The sequence below is a fragment of the Topomyia yanbarensis genome, chromosome 2 (assembly GCF_030247195.1).
Source record: "Topomyia yanbarensis strain Yona2022 chromosome 2, ASM3024719v1, whole genome shotgun sequence".
NCBI lineage: Eukaryota > Metazoa > Arthropoda > Insecta > Diptera > Culicidae > Topomyia > Topomyia yanbarensis.
The window spans coordinates 215,180,850-215,203,398 of NC_080671.1; the positions used below are offsets into that span (position 1 = coordinate 215,180,850).

Consider the following 22,549-nt stretch of genomic DNA (forward strand, 5'->3'; position numbering starts at 1 on the left):
ACCCACTCAACCAAAAAATCAACACAATGACAAATTTCATCACCCGTGTAGACCGATTATCAACCAACTACGATCGATCCCAGAAATATGCAGTAATACAATCCCACCTTACACGTAACGAATACCCCAAACAACTAATTAACCAATGCTGGAACCGATACCAAAAGCAAAAACCAACCCAACCATCTACCACCAGCCCAATACCACCAGAAAAATTGCCACCGGATAACATAATAACACCAATAATCAATCCCTCCCTAGACCAACCAAAAAGTTACAGATCATTACTATATATACCTAGTCTATCACCCCGAATCACCAGAATACTGAAGGAAGACTACAAAAATATCAAAATAGCATACTGCAACCGGAATACCGTTGGATCGTTACTGCCGTCAGTGAAAGACGGAACACCAGACTTACTGCACCACAAAGTCATCTATAAAATTATCTGTGCCGATACCGAGTGTAGTGCCTCATACATCGGGATGACTACTAACTATCTCAAAACACGGCTAGCTGGACATAAGTCAACAATCAACCAACTGGACAACCTGCTCAATACCGGGAATACTTACAGAGACTCCCAAGTGATCGCTCTCAGAGAAAAAACTGCTCTGTTAGCGCACTGCATAGACAACAACCACCGTTTCAATCTCACCACGACGAAGATAATAGACCACACATTTAAATCGTCTGCGCTACCAATTTTAGAGATGTGCCACATTTTTAATTCCCCCAATTCCATTAACAAACGTACTGACGTAGATGGTTTAAACCAAACATACGCAGGACTACTTAACTATACCCACAAAAACAGAAATAAAACAAGAACATCCCCACAAACTATTAACCAACACAAAAACCCTAACTCCCAATACCAATCGTACAGACCATTGTGACGTTCTAACCGATAGTGTAGCTTCATTATAATGATAATTAAATTCACAATTTTAATGCAAAAATTCAGGTTTGTGATCGACATAACAGCATAATTCTAAAAAAGTAAGCATAATTAATAAATAACATTAATTACAGTAATCAGATGTGCAACAGAGACAAACAAATAGAACATTTATATATTTTCACAAAAAGATCACAGACAAACAGACAGAAAACATTGTGAGTAGACAAAAAATTAACAAACATATTTCAAACAAAACTTAAAAACGATCGTTGTAGCAATCCCTGAGGAAGACAAAAATACATTGTCGAAACGTAGGAGAGAAGGTAAAAATCTGTCCACAGTATTTTAAAGACTGCATGCCGAAAACCCTTATACATATCTTTCATTTCCTTCTATAAAAACAATAAAATATCACCACTTGATAAACTTTCGGCAAAATAAAACTTACCTACAAAGTTGCCTCCTATTTCGCTTGATAAATGGTTGGAACTCGGTGTTGGGGCTAAAAATTTTTGATGGTAGAATCTGTACTGCTATTACTGCGTCGAAACGAAAATATTAAATTTTAATAATCTGGCTGAACGGGCTGAACTGAAGCCCTTTCGATTTGCATTGCAGTGGTGCAGATCATGGAAGCGATTTTTTTTACCAAACCAACACTTTCGCATACCCAAACAGCTGACGTGTGTGTGCGTTAATAATCTCCCACCGCACTGCTCTCGTTTTGTTGAGCAAAGCATCAGCCGTCACCGTACGATGGATTGTTGAGCTATTTTATTACTCTCGCGCAACATAAACAAGTTGCGCACTGGTGTCACAGCGCGTCGCTTTACTCTCCCGCAACAAAAAGTCATCAAGATACCGATGAGTTTCTGGTGGATTTAAGGACGCGCCTACTGGAACGATCTAGAGTGTGGAGAAGAGCTCTTGAAATTCTCTGTGGCGCGCTCAAATAAATTCGCCACCGCGCGCGCCACAGAGTCGCTGTGGTGTATTCACTGGCGTGTATTCACTGGCGTGTGATCTTTGGTTTGTTTTCGTCTTACAAGCGGCAGTGCGGGTGAAATTGATTTAATTTGCACAGGTTGTTGCGTTGTGTTGTGTGGATGGTGGTGGCTTATTTCGGGCTTATATGATTTTCTACTGAAGATTTCATACAAGTTGCTTGGTAAAGCTTACGAGTTTATAGAGTGTTGTTACACTACCGTGGGAAACCTGAAGTATTCGAGCCTAGGGGCAAACAAGGAAAACATTTTACGTATCAATGTATCGGCTGGTATAAACAAAGTTTTATAATGATCTGTAATATCAGATTAATCGTATAACAGATGAAAGACGGGATTTGTACATCCACATTAGGACCGGCCAATTTTTTGTTCGACTGAATAACTCAATGGTAATTTAACTTATTTTGATTGCGAATTTGGCGACGCCAAAAAGTAAAGTGATCCATTACAAGTAATGTCCTGGTATTACACACGTTTTCGATTATTATCATACGCAGGCATTGTAATTCTCTCTCACTCGCGCGAGAAGAGGCTTATCCGATGTCCAACTTTTCCGAGATAAAGTCCACATAAAACAAGATAAATTTCACGAGAATTCACATTGTTACTTGTTTTTTTTCTGTAGCGCGTTATTAAAAATAATGACGTGCCAATTTAGAAGCGCTTCTATTTGACCGGTATAGTGCTTTCAAGGGGTTACAGCACTGTAGATTTGTTAAAACATTTAATTTTTGTTTATTGGTTGAATTTTGTTTAGGATGCTGAAAATGATATTCCAAAAAATGAATCGCGAAAACAATAAATAAATATTCAAATTTTTCGCAACGCCTCTTATGTATACCCCGAGTATATGGAAAACGTTAACCGTGTTTTTCTCGAAATATTTTTTTTTGATCTGGCCGGAAATGTAACTCGAACAAATGATTTTTGATCAGCCTAAAATTTTTACAGCATGTTCAAGATTACTTTCTCCAGCGATGCACGTGGGATTTAATTTTTTCATTGTATAATTTTAATAAGCAATTTTGTGTCGATTTTTAACACATTTTCAGCGTTTTTCGACTAAAAAATATGCCATTTCGCGAAAAATCATGACATAGAAAAAATCTTACGTACGCCGCTTGCTGTCGTTCTAAGAAGTTTAAAAAGGTTTGGTTTTTGGCTCTGGATCAAAAATTTCGGGACATAGAGTTCCGGCCGTGGACCCCTTCCAAAAAAACTCCCCGACGGGAAAGTGCTGCACAGCCGCCATCTTGTGATGAAATTACTCGAATAAATCATTTTTTTGCTATTCATTACTTATGTTATATATATATATATATATATATATATATATATATATATATATATATATATATATATATATATATATATATATATATATATATATATATATATATATATATATATATATATATATATATATATATATATATATATATATATATATATATATATATATATATATATATATATATATATATATATATATATATATATATATATATATATATCATTAACCAAGTCGCGCTTATGGCCCACTGAACGAGCAGCCGCTGATGCTTTAAGACGATTTCGCTAGATTTTCAGAGCAGCGTGCACTGCCGGAAATGTAAACAAGATCTCGATTCATCAAATTATTGGGTCAAGATAAATTCCCGAAATATGCCTATTTTTCGTGCTCTATAGTGGTGTAACCCCTCAATAATTAGTTCTGGAATCTTTTGACGGCATTTTTCTTCTGTGCCATCATTTAAATAAATTAGTTGGTTTTCTCTCGAATTTCCACGCGATGGAATAACAAGAGAGAGAATTAAAATTAAAACCCAACATGTTCGGGTACGAGTATAGCAAAGAAGTTCAAAATGGCAAATCCACCGTCTTTGCAGTACATACTAAATTGTTCCAAGGAACGTTTATCTGTTTACCGTGATTTTATCATGTGTAAAACTTATAATATTAAGTTTATGTATCAGAGGATGTTTATGGCCTCACCAAATAAAAATCTTCTTGTCTAAACCTTGAACCTATAGTTGATTTCGTGACGTGAGGATGTGCTTTTGTTTTCATTTCGATCCGAAAAAGGAATACGATCTACGTTTATGCCAAAAATTAACGTAAACTTCGTATTCGATACATATATTAATCAATTCACCTGTATGTATTCATGCATACACTTCGAATCGAGTACACTTCCGTCATTTTTATTCTTAGTCCAATTAGGTGATTCAAATTTTCCGATGAACAGAAATATAGGATTTTATTCATGATGAAATATATTTTTATGGATATTTAGTAATATTATATCAGACAATACTAATTATCCTCTAAATATTCCATTTTCTTCTCAAAATTTATCAATTTCGAATGCTCTAGTAATGCTAACAAAGTAAGTACGTAATAGTTTATTAGTTCTGCACTTTAGGAGTGAGTCGCATTTTAGCCATGCTTGGGTCAGTAAAAGCCAAATATTTTACGCTTTTTTGGCTATTCTCGAGCGACGTAGCGATACAAAAAAATATTTCGTTCTAATTCTAATATAAATTTTTTGAAAATCTACACTTGTACTGCATTACAACGATAGCATTAGTTAGACTAAAAATATAGTGCAATAAAAGCAGAATGTTGAAAGTTGTTCTACGTGGCTTATGAACTGCCCTTGAATTTTAATTGCAAATATGTGACATCGTTCAACATATCTTTGGTATGTGTGCAAAGAACTAGAATATTTGAGTGAAAATTCTGCTAAAAAATCGATGAAAAGTTCTATAGGCGATGTCAATATATTAAACGAAAGCTTTTAATCCCAAAAATGATAAAAAAATGTTAAGATTGTTTATTAACCAATTTATGTATGTGAAACTTCTTGTACCATTACCACTACCATATATCATTAATGTAGCCATTGCTAATTACGGTTCCTATGGGACATGCAACTATAGATACATTAGCTCAACTATATGTGCAAAGGAGCTCAAAATTCAATTTAATTTTTTTCAACTGTTTTTTCAGCAAATTTCCAAGCTTGCAATTGGAACTTTTCATTGTTCCTTTCCTAGTACCTTTATGATAAAACACCTCATTCAAGAAAGTTATAATGAGGAATAATTTATAACACAAAAATCGCTTGTTTAAACTTGAGGAAACACCTTACTTGTTACTTGAAAATACGAAAAATTCATAGAGATTGACAGAGATTCCGACAGATACTAGCAGATACCTAATACTTTGTTTTGCTGTTGATATTACGTGCAATGAATCCGTGCGTTTTAATTACGGTCTAAAATACTAACTGACGCAAAAATCTAGAATACGTATAATAAACATTGTTGCTGCTGACCCATTTATAACATCCTTTTATGGAACACAAGATTCATTGTACATTTAAAATAAGCTTGAACACTAGTGGCCTTTTTTCTTGACCCCGAAACTAAGCCAATTAATTTGCTCATTGACGCGCAGAATCCTCTTCCTAGCTCCCATGCTCTTGAAACATTTCCACGCAAAATAATAGACAAATGAACAACAGGTGTACGCTCAATTGTGATGTTGTATGTAAATTATTTATCGCCACAAGCGTATACCTAATTTTACTGAATATGTCAAGCCTGTCGACGAAATCAAAGATTTCGTTTTAAACTTGTAGGATTAAGTTATAATAAAACTATTAATACTTATAACACGAGTTTGCATATCAGGTGCCTCTGGTCATTATAAAACTCTCTATACGATTATACGTAAAAAGTTTTCCCAATTTGCTCCGAAGACCGAGTACTATGAGTTTTGCAGGTAGTGTAACAATACTTTATAAACTCGTTCGCTTTACCAAGCAACTTATATGAAATCTTCAGTAGAAAATCATATAAGCTTGAAATAAGCCACCACCATCCACACAACACAACGCAATAACCTGTGCAAATTAAATCAATTTCACCCGCACTGCCGCTTGTAAGATGAAAACAAACCAAAGATCACACGTCAGTGAATACACGCCAGTGAATACACCACAGCGACTCTGTGGCGCGCGCGGTGGTGACTTTATCTGAGCGCGCCATAGAGAATTTGAAGAGCAAGAGAGCACGGTTATCTCGCACCCAACTACCTCAACACCAGCGCACACTTGAAATCGGTCTATACAGCTCCGAAAGAAATAGCGTTCTGCTTTTTTCTGTGGTGTGTGATCATTGTATCCTCTGTGTAGGCATCACACTTACGCGCCAGCGCATCACTAGGGTGAAATACCATCACTGATACGGAGCCCAAATAGTAACGCCATATTCTAGAATACTGCGTACCAGTGCAATGTATAGTGTTTTTAGACAATACACATCATTGAAATCACGAATGTTGCGTTTGATAAGTCCAAGTACAGCGTAGGCTTTAGCTATAACGGAAGAGTAATGTGCGGTAAAGCGTAGCTTACAGTCAAGAATGACACCAAGGCCCTTGACGGATACGACTCGTTCTACGGGAGCAGAACACATTGAGTATTCTAACTTAATTGGAGTATGTACTCGTGTAAAAGTGATTGTGTTGCATTTTTTAATATTCACACTCATTCCGTTTCTGTCGCTCCAGTCAATGATCCTATCGACGTCCATTTGCAATGCACAATAGTCTACCATAGTTGTTATCACCTGGTAAATTTTCAGATCATCAGCATACATGACTTTAGAAGACGATAATTCACTACAGAGGTCGTTCACGAAGAGCACAAATAGAAGAGGTCCGAGATGACTCCCTTGAGGAACGCCCGATGAAATGTGGAAAGGATCCGAGAGTGTAGCTCCAAGTCGCACCGAGGCCCTACGGTTCGCAAGGTACGATGAGATCCAATTAGTCAGCCAGTCCGGCAGTCCAGTCCGCCTTAGTTTTTCCACAGCAAGCTGATGAGGAACACGATCGAAAGCTTTCGAGAAGTCGATGTACACCACATCGATCTGCTGTCGTTTTTCCAATTTATCAATCAGCGATGACACGTAGCTCATCAGATTTGTAGTTGTTGACAAGGATAGGAAGAATCGCATCGTTTTAAGGTCTATCCGCACTAGACCGATCCGATCCGATCCGACCCGACTTTTTCATCTTCGGATTCGCTCGGGTTGTTGATGTGATGGTGTTGGTAGCATGTCGGGCGTCCGACGCAAAAAAGAATCGTTGCCAACGATATTCCTCGAACAGACTCTCCGACTTTTTTCTGCTTCTCCACCGACCGGCTCGAACAGAGAGAGAGAGAGAGAGAGAGAGAGAGAGAGAGAGAGAGAGAGAACGTGTGAGCCAACCAAAGCAGGTAAAATGATTCTTCTGCTGGTGTGGGACAGCATGTTCGTCCACTCAGAAGGCAATAATATTAAATTTTCGTCAATCACTTTTGCTTCTACCCATGCTTGAACGGCTTGACCAGAGGCGCATATGAGATAGCGGACAGATTTGTTTTCCAACCGGTGCGGAATTGATTCTATGCCGGGATAGCTAGGATTTCTTCCGATTTTACTTTCAGGTTGTTTTTGTTGCCGAGCTGGATGTTCAAATTTGTTTATGAACACCGTAACGTAGGATATTTGTGCTATTTGCGGGTCCCGGTTGTATTTTGTACATCGGTAGGAAGAATGTTCTCGATTTGTTGACAAATATATCATTTTTGCTTGAAGCGAAACTGAGGCATGTTCTAACCCCGACTGCTGTTAAAATGCATGAAATGATAGCGTTTGGGTTTACAACCAGACTCAGTTTCGCGGTCAAACAGCGCATATTTCAATTCAACTAAACATTAATTGTTTTTATCGGGGCATACTATGATGGTCGAACCCTAATATTTCTTAATTCGACCGAACGTTTTATTGATTCTAATAATGGTCTTATTTTATTATTGAAACAACGAACTTCTTTGTTTGCATTGATCGTATCAACAATATTTATGTAAAAAAATAGACCAGTTCAAAGCAATAAAACAAAACACGAAAATGATGTGTGTTAAAGAATTCTTCCAATCCAACAAAACAAAATTTGTTAACTAATCCTTTTCTTGAAATATAACAGAATCTTTTTTAAATTGAATAATGTGGAATTTTCAGGAAAAGTCGCCGAATGCGGAGCGGATATTAGAAAACTTAAGTTGGAAATACCAACATTCGAACAATGTTTCCTATTTAAGATTTGCAGATTGCGAAGTTTGTAGACAAGACTTATTTTAGTATTTATTTTGCAATTTCATTTAGGCCTCTTACGCAATATATTTTACTATAGAAGTTTCGTGAACCAGTACAGCAAAATCGGTACGTCGTAGAAACCTATGTGATCCTATATAATTTTAAATTACAAACTTCTAGATGTTTTAATAACGTAAAATAAATTGTTTGTAGAAGAAAACACGACGAAATAGGGTGATATGTCACCATTCGTGCAGAGGTGTGGGCGGCGCATTTAACATTTTAAGCCGTCATATGTTTTCGATATGTATAATATATTGATACATATTATATTATATATATATATATATATATATATATATATATATATATATATATATATATATATATATATATATATATATATATATATATATATATATATATATATATATATATATATATATATATATATATATATATATATATATATATATATATATATATATATATATATATATATATATATATATATATATATAATATAATATGTATCAATATATTATACATATCGAAAACATATGACGGCTTAAAATGTTAAATGCGCCGCCCACACCTCTGCACGAATGGTGACATATCACCCTATTTCGTCGTGTTTTCTTCAACAAACAATTTATTTTACGTTATTAAAACATCTAGAAGTTTGTAATTTAAAATTATATAGGATCACATAGGTTTCTACGACGTACCGATTTTGCTGTACTGGTTCACGAAACTTCTATAGTAAAATATATTGCGTAAGAGGCCTAAATGAAATTGCAAAATAAATACTAAAATAAGTCTTGTCTACAAACTTCGCAATCTGCAAATCTTAAATAGGAAACATTGTTCGAATGTTGGTATTTCCAACTTAAGTTTTCTAATATCCGCTCCGCATTCGGCGACTTTTCCTGAAAATTCCACATTATTCAATTTAAAAAAGATTCTGTTATATTTCAAGAAAAGGATTAGTTAACAAATTTTGTTTTGTTGGATTGGAAGAATTCTTTAACACACATCATTTTCGTGTTTTGTTTTATTGCTTTGAACTGGTCTATTTTTTTTACATAAATATTGTTGATACGATCAATGCAAACAAAGAAGTTCGTTGTTTCAATAATAAAATAAGACCATTATTAGAATCAATAAAACGTTCGGTCGAATTAAGAAATATTAGGGTTCGACCATCATAGTATGCCCCGATAAAAACAATTAATGTTTAGTTGAATTGAAATATGCGCTGTTTGACCGCGAAACTGAGTCTGGTTGTAAACCCAAACGCTATCATTTCATGCATTTTAACAGCAGTCGGGGTTAGAACATGCCTCAGTTTCGCTTCAAGCAAAAATGATATATTTGTCAACAAATCGAGAACATTCTTCCTACCGATGTACAAAATACAACCGGGACCCGCAAATAGCACAAATATCCTACGTTACGGTGTTCATAAACAAATTTGAACATCCAGCTCGGCAACAAAAACAACCTGAAAGTAAAATCGTAAGAAATCCTAGCTATCCCGGCATAGAATCAATTTCGCACCGGTTGGAAAACAAATCTGTCCGCTATCTCATATGCGCCTCTGGTCAAGCCGTTCAAGCATGGGTAGAAGCAAAAGTGATTGACGAAAATTTAATATTATTGCCTTCTGAGTGGACGAACATGCTGTCCCACACCAGCAGAAGAATCATTTTACCTGCTTTGGTTGGCTCACACGTTCTCTCTCTCTCTCTCTCTCTCTCTCTCTCTCTCTCTCTCTCTCTGTTCGAGCCGGTCGGTGGAGAAGCAGAAAAAAGTCGGAGAGTCTGTTCGAGGAATATCGTTGGCAACGATTCTTTTTTGCGTCGGACGCCCGACATGCTACCAACACCATCACATCAACAACCCGAGCGAATCCGAAGATGAAAAAGTCGGGATAGACCTTTATGAGTGTGCATCTGTTGAGCGCCCGATCGGCCAGAGCCAAGTGAATATGGTATCTCACATGTTCGTATTTTTTCACTCTTACGCTCACCTTGGATCGCTGCGATTTAGGTTCTTTCCGATACATGTTCGGAATTGGATCCGAACAATGATGATCGGATCCGTTCGGCAATGCGATTCTTCCTCAAAAATTTGGATCGCGATCTATGTTCGCCCAAATCGAAAATCGATTCAATTCCCGCCGCATGCGAGCGGGAGCGGTGCTTGCGATTGTTTGCATTGACGCTGCCGCGGTGTTTTGTATCGATGGAGTGGTGTAGTGTCAGTCGAGTGCATGTGCGTGTTTGTAATTTGCTAAGCGAGCAGATTGTCCCTTTGTACATCATTCATATTCCACATAGGAATAAATGAATAGCGGACATTACGCGTTCAATATTTTTGATGATGTGATGTGATGTGATTTGAAGCCACCATCAGCTCAAGGTTTTTCCAGTGAATGCGGGTAGACTTACAGTAGCCCCGAAATAGTTTATCGTGAAACCTTCACATTATTGCTGTTACTAAAGGGAAATCAAAAAGGGTTGGACGAGCCCGTAAGCAGATACACTTACGCACACCCCGCAGGGAAAAGAAGGAAAGAGTCCCTTCCAACAATAATGTTCTAGTCAAAAGGTAAACAATTTCGCTATACATGCTTTACCCACCTGATGGTTTGTTTTGAGAAGGGTGCCTCAAACTCATATAAGACCTTCTGAAGAAAACAAGTTTCCTTCAAGTGACTTGGGCTGGCTATCCACGTTCCCTCGTCCAGTCCTCAATTCGTATGATACCCTGTTGCTCCCATCCCTTCCCAGTATGCAATTGTTATATAGTGTGTTTACAGCATTACATGTTATCAGTATAATGTATGTAATGGAAATTATGATTCATTATGAATATCATATAACAACATGCTTTTAATATAACGTATACCATGAATTTAATTATGTTAATGAGCAATATAAAACAATATAGTGCATATAATGAGTAATGAAATCAAAGAGATAATATTGTGATGATAGAGACAATCCATGTATTGCTGGAAATAATTGATACCGGTACAGTAAAGACCCGTTTTTATCAGTCTCCTGGTGTATTTACGGCTGAAGAAGTGTAGACATTGAAAACCTTGGCTCATTACCCGCATAGCTGCCGATTTTGGAATGGCTGTCCTGCCCTCATAAGCCAAGCAATGTTGTACATGTAGTTCCAGTTTTGTCCATCTCTGCTTAAGCAGCCTCCTACATTATAGCTCAACATCACGAGCTCATAAGCATAAACAAACGATTATAAATATTTCATGACCAAGGTTTAGTAATTAAAATAGTCAATATTTTATGTAACTAAAGCATTAGAACTTAATGAGTGGAATAAATATACTTGAACAATTTGAGCAATGTTGTGAGCAAAAAACAAGTGTGCCGACAACCTATTACATTACCCTAATATAATATAATATAATATAATATAATATAATATAATATAATATAACATAATATAACATAAAATAATATAATATAATATAATATAATATAATATAACATAATATAATATAATATAATATAATATAATATAATATAATATAATATAATATAATACAATATAATATAATATAATATAATATAATATAATATAATACAATATAATATAATATAATATAATATAATACAATATAATATAATATAATATAATATAATATAATATAATATAATATAATATAATATAATATAATACAATATAATATAATATAATATAATATAATATAATATAATATAATATAATATAATATAATACAATATAATATAATATAATATAATATAATATAATATAATATAATATAATATAATATAATATAATATAATATAATATAATATAATATAATATAATATAATATAATATAATATAATATAATATAATACAATATAATATAATATAATATAATATAATATAATATAATACAATATAATATAATATAATATAATATAATATAATATAATATAATATAATATAATATAATATAATATAATATAATATAATATAATATAATACAATATAATACAATATAATATAATATAATCTAATAAAATGTAATATAATATAACAAAATATAATATAATAAGTCTTCAATTGGGAGTATAATGAAAGTAATGAACATTATGTGTATGATTAAATGGAGATCAGGGTTTTACATGAACAGGTTATACTGTTACAAAATATACTGCATGCAATAAATTTGGTTGAAAATAATACCTAGAAGAATAAATTGAATACAGTGGTCATAACAAATTGTTGTATATTTCACGTTCTATTCATATGCACAGCCTATTGGACATAATGCATGTAATGAATAAATCATATAATAAATAGTGTATATAATATCATAGGTATAAATGTGTTTGGAATATATAAACTGCTGCCTGAAATGATCTGGAAAATTAAATGTTGAATCTACATTACAATGTACAGTGAAGAGCCGTTTATTCTACCCTTTGGTGTATTTTAAGCTGCCAAAATGGGAGCACTAATTCAATACCAACATATTTTTAATAAACAGAAGCTATCAAACTATTCTTCTCTAGACCCGTGAAATAGCGATGATGATGCTGGTATAAGGACCCACCATCAGTACATAGAATACTTCGGTGGCTGCAGATGCTTTTAACAGCAAAGATCAAAGAGTACTATAGTTCTAATTTTCTTAACATTCCCTACTTTGTAATCTCTAGCTAATTAAAGGTTTTTACCTTTAACGAAAAATGTGACTACATACTAGTCGAAATAGGAAATGAAAAAACAAAGATAATGTTGTCAAATGACGTTCACGTATCGCTGTATGAAAGGTAAAATTCTACTTGTCCCCAGCCATAGAGTCTCCATTAGAGATGATTTTTAGCGCAAAAATAAAAAAAAAAGAAATCGATGTTTAAATTAGTCTAGGTTTGTCTGCTAGAGCCCATTACACGAATTCTCCTATGAGGCCGTCAAAGTAGAGTCAAAAAGCTAACAAAATCGAGGGTATGCAACAATCGGGGCTGATAAAACAGGACCTTCACTGTATATATCATACATAGTTTCAAACGACAGTACGCAACCGTACACAATAATAATACGAAGAATAAAATAAACAATATAATTAGAACAATGTAATCGTGCAATGAAAATGACATCATAATAAGGAATTTATTATCAGCAATTTTAGAATGCTATATTAAAAGAAAAAATACGAATAATATTCAATTTCCAAGAATACACTACCGGCCAAAAGTTTAAGTTCACCTGCTTTTTGAATTTTACATAATTGAGTGGGTTTCTCAGTAGACTTTGTCAAGCACGTGCATCTCGACTATATCATGTTGCTACACGCTACTGATCAGAATGTATGAGGGAGTTTGACTTCGGGTGCCGCGTAAAGCACAAAACTTTTTATGACAGGCTGTATTCTTTTGATGCGTCGAATACATAATACGCGTAACATCTTAGTGAAATCTCACTCCAAAAATTATATTCCAAATTGTTTTTTTTTATATTTTTCTTTACTAAAAGGTAAGTAGAAAGATTTTTATATTGATAATCGTAACTGTCGAAGAAACATATCTGTTCAAATTGACCCAATTCTCATTATTGAAAAGTGAAAAAAAACTACATATTTTATGTGTCTATCGTAGGGAAATGGGTAAAAAAATAATTATAAATAATAATAATTAGTAACAATAAATGAAGAAAACCATCGCTTTTTGAATTTTACATTAACAATGTAGGGCGAACTTAAATTTTTGACCGGTAGTGTACGTCTACCGTCTTTTCCGCAAATAACTCAAACGATTTTTTGTTGAGTGCTCAACTCCTTGCATAATATGACAACCGGGCCCACAGTCTTTCGATTTGCACTGGGTACCTAATTGTTCGAAAGTTTTCCAAAGGCCAGCTATCGAAAAGAAGAAATAATTAGAATACTGCCACGCAACCTAACTACAAATGCAGCAGACTTTCTTTTGTCGAGTATAAAACAAAATTCACACCCTTCCGCTCCGTCTGTATTAAGCATTCAATGAGTGGGTAGACCGAATATGTACAATGCATAAAATTCACAGCAGAATCAACGAGAGATATAAAAGTATGCTATCGATGCATAAATAAAATTCTGCATGTAGTAACTATGCCTGACAAGTATGCGCGCTCCAATGTGGCACATATAGATGTGACAGAACACACGGTTTGCTAGTGTTGGCAACCAAAAATACTCAAACAATCAAGAAACACGAATCTACGTCACAGCGCTCACGCGATTCAATGGGAGCGGATGAACGGTGTGACGAAAGCAAGTTGACTCTGTGATCACTCACACCCCTCATGTAAGATTCATTTTACGAACACCAATACCTGTTACACCACATTGTGCGCGCTCACCCGAAGTATGCTGAAGATCACCGTTGACCGCATCCGAACCGTCACTGAATCAGAGTGAAACAGTGTGTGAGCAAAATGGGAAACGAGATATAAGAACAATACATAAATAAAATGTCCATCCGCTATTCTCGTATCGTGTCGCTCTGTCTCTCTGAAAACACTTGAGCGTAGCCACTTGATAAAACACAGGCGAGCTTTTTCTCTCGACTCTTTTTCTAAAAAGCTTTTAGTCGCATAGAGTAACTCTAGTACTAGAATATTTAGATTACTGCCAAATATTGCTGTCAAATCTCGACACTCTCCGTGAGACGCCGCCGAAGTTCAAAGCACACACCAACACATTTTAAAGGTCGGTTGGCAGCTTAGCTATATAATATTAAGGCTCAAGTTACCTCAAGGCTTGGTAGTATGCGTAAGAAAAACTGTGCTCAGCCTTGCCACCAGACCATCCACCCAAACCCCTTCAAAACTCCAAAAGAAGAATATCAGTCGATTCACCAAATCATCACGATTCAATTCATGCAAAACACCTGCTGGAAAAACCATCGGCTCAGCTAAATGGTGCTTTTGAAAAAGTGGCTGTGATTTTTTATCACACTACCACACCGAGCTGGGGTACGCAACACAACTGCGCAATGAAAAAATCACAGCCACCCCCTCAAAAGCACCATTTAGCCAAGCCGATGGTCCTTCCAGCAGGCACCCTGCATGAATTGAATCGTGATGATCCAACAAATCGACTGATATTCCTCCTCCAGAGTCCTAAAAAGGTTCAAATGGATAATCCGGTGGCAAAGCTGAACACAAACCTTCCCACGCACACTACCGAGCGTTTAATTCTAACACATGCTTAAAAAAGGTAACTTGAACCTTAAGTGTTCTCATTTCACTTCACTATCTTTATGAACTCTTAAGCACACACCGAAAAATACATTATTTCAATAATTATAATTAATAGAAACAATAAAGTATGTGCATAGCATTACGCATATATGAAATATACTTAGCTGACATCATCGAGACAACTTGAGCTGCCTTTTTGCATGAGCTTTGAGAGGATTCTTGCTCACACAGTTGCGGCAGCCAAATGGAGAACACACATACACACTATCCTTCAAGCGGACTTCGGGAATGTTTCTTGCTTCATTTTTTCCAGCATTATGCTCCGCTTTTTATTCCAAACATACGACTTATTACCACACTATAACTGTACGAATTTAAAGAAACACTAATAGCCAAAAGCACTTTTCACTTTATCGACAAAAACACCACCAATTGAACGAAAAACTGTCGACGAAAACAGAGTCTAAAACGCGTCTAGTCTCATCTGTTCCACAAACCGAACTGATTACGCGTTCAATATTTTTGATGCACATCATCAATCCAACTTTGTTATACCACAATGGATTATTGAACGCTTAAGAGCCGCTAATCATTAACAGACTTTGGAGTTTTTGTTTTCAAGACAGTTTGATGTTTTGCATAATTTGTAGTATGATAGTACAGTAAGTTGACTTTGTGGCCAAGCCGGGGTGCGCGGAATCGGTTTTTTTCACTGTGAACAGCCTACAGAGATGTCATGTGGATCTAATTCGGAATGATGAGCGGTCAAGAATGGATCTGTTCTAAATATTGTTATCTCGATGGTTTGATTGCTTATGCTTTTTGTGGCGCTTTTTGTTATTTCTGCTGTCAATCATCATATATACTAGTAAAGAATGTTTGATCATGTTTGTGTTCCGTATTAGCGGTCCTTACACGTTCAATTGTTTTGTTAATACTGGAGCGTATTGACAAGGTTTTTCAACGTGTAATGGAATGGAGGAAGTATTGACTAAGGTTCGTCGCGGTTGCGGTAATTACCGCGACCGCGCGGTATTTACCGCACCCGCACCGCAAAAACTGCGGTGCGGTGAGACACTTTTTCCCGCGGATGCGGTGCGGGAAATGAACTTTTACCGCGCGGTATTACCGCAACCGCACATCAAAAAATAATTGATAAAGTCTGCAGTCTGCTTTAAAAAGTGAATTAAAACTATGTCTTTTACCATTTGAGAAGGGCGCAACTAGATTTATTTTCTGAACGAATGCTTAGCAATGTCATTATTAGGAACATCTCTCTATCAGAACGTTCGAGTTTTATTTATTACCGTACAATAGAGAAACATGATAAACATTCAATTGCTCAAATTTCCATAGACTTGACAACGATTTGAAAAGAAATCCGATTATAAACTGTTTTCGACTTATAGCTGATTGATTTTTTACATTTTGGTCATTCAAATATGATAAAACATACTGTTACTAAGAAATAAAATCTATAAGCTGTGTCCAATATAATTTGGCACCATTATTTTTACGACATATTTTGAAAACTGTTTATTTTATACTTCAAAGAAAAAAATTACAAACGAACCTTTTCAAATACATAAAACACAAAATCCAATCATTGAAGAACAATTGAATTGTACTGTCAAATCCAATTACAAAATGTATCATTTCTCCTGATTCCTCTTGGCAATCGTGGAATTATGAATCGTTTTCGATGACATTTTCTCAACTGTGAATTTTGATTAATTTGGAGAACTTAGAGATGAACTAATGATACTACGACTTAAAAACAATCCAAAGAATGTAATTATCATCATCAAACCAAACGAATTTGGAAGAATTTTTTTTCGCGTGCGTCCATTGTTCGTCCAACTGTGAATTTTCTACCAAATAAACAAATAATATTTTTCAGTAAGGAGTATTTTGTAACTTTTTGAAAGTAAAGCTTTCGAAGTTAGTGTAGGGCATTGCGTTTTTTGTGTTTCTCGAAGTCTTCCTTCATATTGTGACAAGTGTCAAAGTTAGCCCAGATGCCAAATTTTGCATAGTTTGGACAGTTTTTGCCTTAATTGAAAATTTATCTCGAAACTTTAACGTAGGGGTTAGGTATTTTTACATAGAATCATGTTTTTCCAGAGACGTTCTACAAAAAGCTTCGTCACCGAGTCGTTTGTCGATATTTTTGCATGGAAAAATTAAAGCATGTTATTGAAATGATACACTATAATGCACAAAAGTTTTGATCAGTTCGCCTCACGCAAAGTTTAAAAAAATCGAGAAAAAGTGTTTTTTTTTCACGCCATAACACTTACCCCTCTTAATAAAATTTGCAAAGTTGAATATTTTCATAAATGTTACATTCTGAGGAGTTCCGTGTAAATACGAATAACATTTTACTATATATGGCTATACAAAACAAATGAATTATTTTTAGCACAATTTTAAAAATACATGATTTTTACCGCATTTACCGCATTACCGCGCGGTGCGGTGCGGTAAATGCAATGCGGTTGCGGTAAGCGGTGCGGTTTTATTATTTTTTTGCGGTTGCGGTACGGACTATCCATTTACCGCCCACATCCGCACCGCGACGAACCCTAGTATTGACGATATGTGTTTTTTATGTTTCTTGGAGGCTGTTCAATGATAGTATAGTGAGATTCCGCTTTTGGCACGTTCCGATTTTTGCATGCTCCATTTTCGGTACACTAAGATTTTGGCAACAAATGGGTTCCGTTTTGGCAACATTATTGTTGTACATAATAGGTCTTTTAAAAATGTGCAATAGATATTTTTTGTATCAATTGATATCACATTTTACTTTATTTCCAAACATGGGAGTCATATTACCCTCAAAGGTGCAAATATTTTTTTTTAAATTTTGTGAAAACTGTTTCCTAGTTTCAATACATTACTGTGAGAATTTTGAGATGTTTTGCGTAATATTGTTTTAAAACAGCGTTATGCATTTAAGGGTTAACTATATTTTATGCTACACGTGTTATATTTATTGATTACAATGCATAGAAATGTATTATTTATGTATAATATAACTGGTAACAGTGTAACTAGTGTCTGACGGAATCAATTTTTATAGTAAGACCCAGAGTCTGTGCACTTTAGGAGTCAAATACAGAGGAATGCGCTACACTGGATAATAAGACTATTTCTGGAGGAAATTTTCAAAAGAACCTTTTGTTTGGACAGTTGAAAGTGATTTTTACAACAAAAATGGTTTTCTTCAAACCTAAATATCTTCAGGCATTACAATTCGATTTTCAATCTATCGAACTCGGTCACTAAAAACATGACGACAGTAACGCACCGGGTGGAGATATCCCAATTAGCTTCGACAACGTTAGTGATTTTTACACAAGTTGAACGCTAAAGATGGACGTCTGTTCTCTGTGGTATGTGCTTCTCTTTCAGTAATAAGCTACTACTCAATGTTTACTTTCCGAAGCACAATAGAATTCCCCTAGAATCTTTGCAAAAATCCAGTTGCTTGGAAAATATAGCCGAAGACTGTCCAAATTGATAGTATTTATAAGTTCTTCAGTTCTGCGCAGTTCTGTATCGTAAGTGCCCCAGTTATCACAATGAACACCATTCTCAGCAGATAGCTAAGCTTTTACAGGATTGTCATCCTTTCTTCCATCTGACACCACACAAGAACATTATTAAACATACAATTTTAAGCATAAGCATAAGCATAAGAGATCGCCCGTAGTTGCTACTCCGTTATTGACCAGAACCAAATTAGGTTGCAAAATGTTGATTGGAACAACATGCTTGGGAATAACATGATGAGCCACATTGTACAATCTATTCCGATCCCTGCATGCTGATCAATACCAACGCCGGCTACGTTCGAATGCAGATCTTCTGGGAAAGGAAGGAATGTTAGTTCGATACATGTTGCTACTAGAGACCGAGGAATCCTCTGCATCTCCACATGTATCACGGGAAGGGGAGAGTTGTTAGTGAGTGTGCCAATAGCGTTATCATGTAATAATTGCTCTGGGCAGCCGGCTGCCGAGAATTTGGGAAATTTATCATTTGTTGTATTAATACGATTAGCAAAATAAGCAACTTGAACTCCGGATAGCCGGCTATAAGAAGCACTGCTTATATTTTTTAATAATATTCAATCACGCGACGAATTTATTCGTGGTTTCTATCGTGTCGGTGCTGATTTTACCCGGCGATCGTTTGAATAAAATGAGGAATCTTATACCGAAGGTTCATCAGACTCTTCCATAGATGTCGCGGAGTTGGTAGTTTGGAAGGAAATAAGGTCTAGGATTCGCTCCAAGCAAGCGATGCGACCTGTAAAGCATAGTTTATTAGGGATCATCCATAAATGACGTAGCATTTTTTGAGCAATTTTTACCAGCCCCCTCCACCATCGTAGCATTTCGTCACAAACCTCTAAATACTCCCTGGTAATTACGTAGCTTGAAGGTAACTCTCCCCCCCCCCCCCCCTGTCCCCGTGATTTTTTTTTTAAATAAAAACCGATGTTAGTCATTCCCCTTTGAAAAAGCTACATAGCCTGACATGACCCCCTACCCTCCCGTCGTCACACATCATCACAAAATGCAAAACTCTCCCCTCTCCCATATAATGCTACGTCATTTATGGATGATCCCTTAGTTTGTAGTTCAGTTAGTTTTCGAAAACACGATCGCTCGAAAAAGATCTTGTTTACTTTTTTGTTCTTTTAAAATCTGGGTAGCCGGCTACCGAGAGTATCCTATGTTTTCTAAACAAAAGCAATTTCAACTCCACACAACCGATCGTGGGAGTATTGCCCAGAAAAACTAATCTTATCTGCTTAATGGGCCGGATCACTATTTATTGCGACATTATTTAGACTAACTTCGCTATTCCTTCTCTACGATATATTTTTTGGGTTGCAAACTATCGAGTGATAACACGTTATACAGACAAAGAGTTATGATAGCTCTAGATGTTATAAATCAGCGAAAGTGTTTCCTATTTCTAATATCGGATTGTTTGTGAAATACATGTATACGAACGATTATATCGAACATTGAAGGGAAATACAAAGGATCGTTAACCTGATGGACGGGCTTGTTACCAAAAACGGAACTTGAAATTAGATTCATTAAAACAGACGCGGCGAATTTTCAGTACGTATTGATCCGCGTTCATCGATACTAGTCAAATTAAAGTCTTATTGGAGCTGATTATTCACTTACCAATAGCGTTTTCAATATAATAAACTTTCCCCAAAAGTTGAACAAAATCTATTTTCACACATCGTCGAACCTCCTGTGTATTGAAAATGTCCAAAACTATTGATTGTCAACTGCCAATAACTTTCCCTTCAATATAAAACACTCCCGAAAAGTTGGCAAAAAATTCGATTTTGACACATCGTCGGACCGCCCCCCCCCCCCTGTGCTTAGAAAATGTCCAAACTATTGATTTTCAACTGCCACAACATGTCCTTCAATAGTTATTTATTTCTAAACAATTGAAATTTAACCGCATCAACTTCAACTCGAATAAACTATAGACACTCATAGTAATAGACCAGCGAAGGTACTTTTATCGAGCCAAACGAACTGTCAAAATCCGGAGCCAAACGAGCATGACGTCATTCAATGCAAACAAGCAGAACAAGTATTGCGATTTTATTTAAAAAAATATATTTTGTTATTCACAGTAGGCTTCACTTTTCGTGTTCGTATTGGTATTTCACAATGTTATTTAGAAATATATTTATTGTGTTCAATATAACTACACAAAAAACAATTTACTTATGCTCTTTTTCATCAACTTTGTGTTGGATTGGATTGGATTGGATTGGATTGGAAATTGGATTTTTTTCTCAATTTCTTGTTGCTCAGTATCAAACATATAACTTCTCTTTTGATTCATATATTGAACCACTTGAAAACTTATTTTGATAAAAACAGATGATCGAATACAGTCGAGCACGTTCGAGCTTGCACATTTTTGGGTGATGCCAGTTTAACATGCTTGTTTTTCTAGTTGCCAGTTTTGCGATTTTTACATCCGCGAGTCTATTACTATGAGTGTCTATAGAATAAACGGGAAAGTAACGCAAAATGTATCGCGATAACCACCGATGAATTATCGACGATGACGATGAATCCGACGATACATTATCGTTAACGGAGTTTCCGATGACGTTGACGGGTGGTTAACGTTATCGACGATGACGATTAATTATCGATTAACAACCCTGAACCTTAAGGTTCGCCCAGGTTAAGTCTTCGGTACGGAGCAATACCTCGACCTAGGAACTTCTAGCATGTTGTTAGTCGCCTCTTACGACATGGGAGCAGTTCCCAGAGGTTCTATTCTTGGCTGAAATAGTGCAAAAAGATTTCAGCCCGCCGGACACCACACGGCTTGGTCCACTATGCCACTACAACAGTACGAAAACTATCCAAGCAACCAAAAGTTCGGACAATACCAAAAAGTACTCCTTAATGTTCATATTAAGTTCTTAGTGATCATTGAAGCTTTTATTGGGAATTTAGAAACAGATTAAACCGCTATTAGAAATTGTATTGCTCGGAAAATTATTTAAAACGAAAAACTTAACCATCCCTTTCTTATATGAACTTTTGATTGATTCAATAAAGTTTGCTTGAATTGCTTAAGTAAAACAACCCCGCTATCCAAAATTACCCTGCGGAAACGTCCACGAGAAATATCGCAGGAAAATATAAAATGAAAAACGCTTTTAATCCACCTAACAGTCAGAGGTGGGTAAGAAAACCAACCGGTACGTACAGTCACTGGTATGGTGCTCAAAGTCTCAACACGTGTCAACGAGCGATCCACATCGTGTGCGGTTTTGATTTCGTTCACACGGTAAACGAAATGACAACCTCGACCGAGTGTCGGTTTTGAAAACCAAACCGAGTCACTCAACACCGTTTACATGTGTGCACGATTTTCAACTGGTGTTAATGTATTCTAAACAGCGGTATCGGTTCGGCTTTAGAAAACCGAACCTGGTTTTTTTCTGTACGCGGTGCTTCGGTTGAAAGAAGAGGCAGTAAATTCATGTGCAGTGCTGCCGAATAAACAACTGACCAACTGAATTGAATAAGGTTAGTTGTTGAGAGTCGATGGGGCAATATTGAAATGTTCGGTTCTGGGCGATTGTTAACGTTTCACAATTGGTCGGTGTTAAGTAAGACTAAGTAACAAAATATTGATTTCGAGAAAAACGAGTTTAAAGTTTGAATCGCCACATCCTT

General features: G+C 35.7%; 1 protein-coding gene across 8 annotated transcripts in view; it reads right to left on the reverse strand.

The window, feature by feature from the left end:
• LOC131682876 (uncharacterized) overlaps positions 1-22,549 on the reverse strand; it is a 564,793-nt gene that overhangs the window by 132,481 nt on the left and 409,763 nt on the right. The window contains exon 5 of one of the 8 annotated variants that reach the window (XM_058964666.1): positions 1,356-2,137. The exons of the other annotated variants lie outside the window; for them this stretch is intronic. Coding sequence (XP_058820649.1) covers positions 2,104-2,137 — 34 coding nt within the window. The 3' untranslated portion in view covers positions 1,356-2,103. The remainder of the gene's footprint in view (positions 1-1,355; positions 2,138-22,549) is intronic. 8 annotated transcript variants of the gene reach the window in all.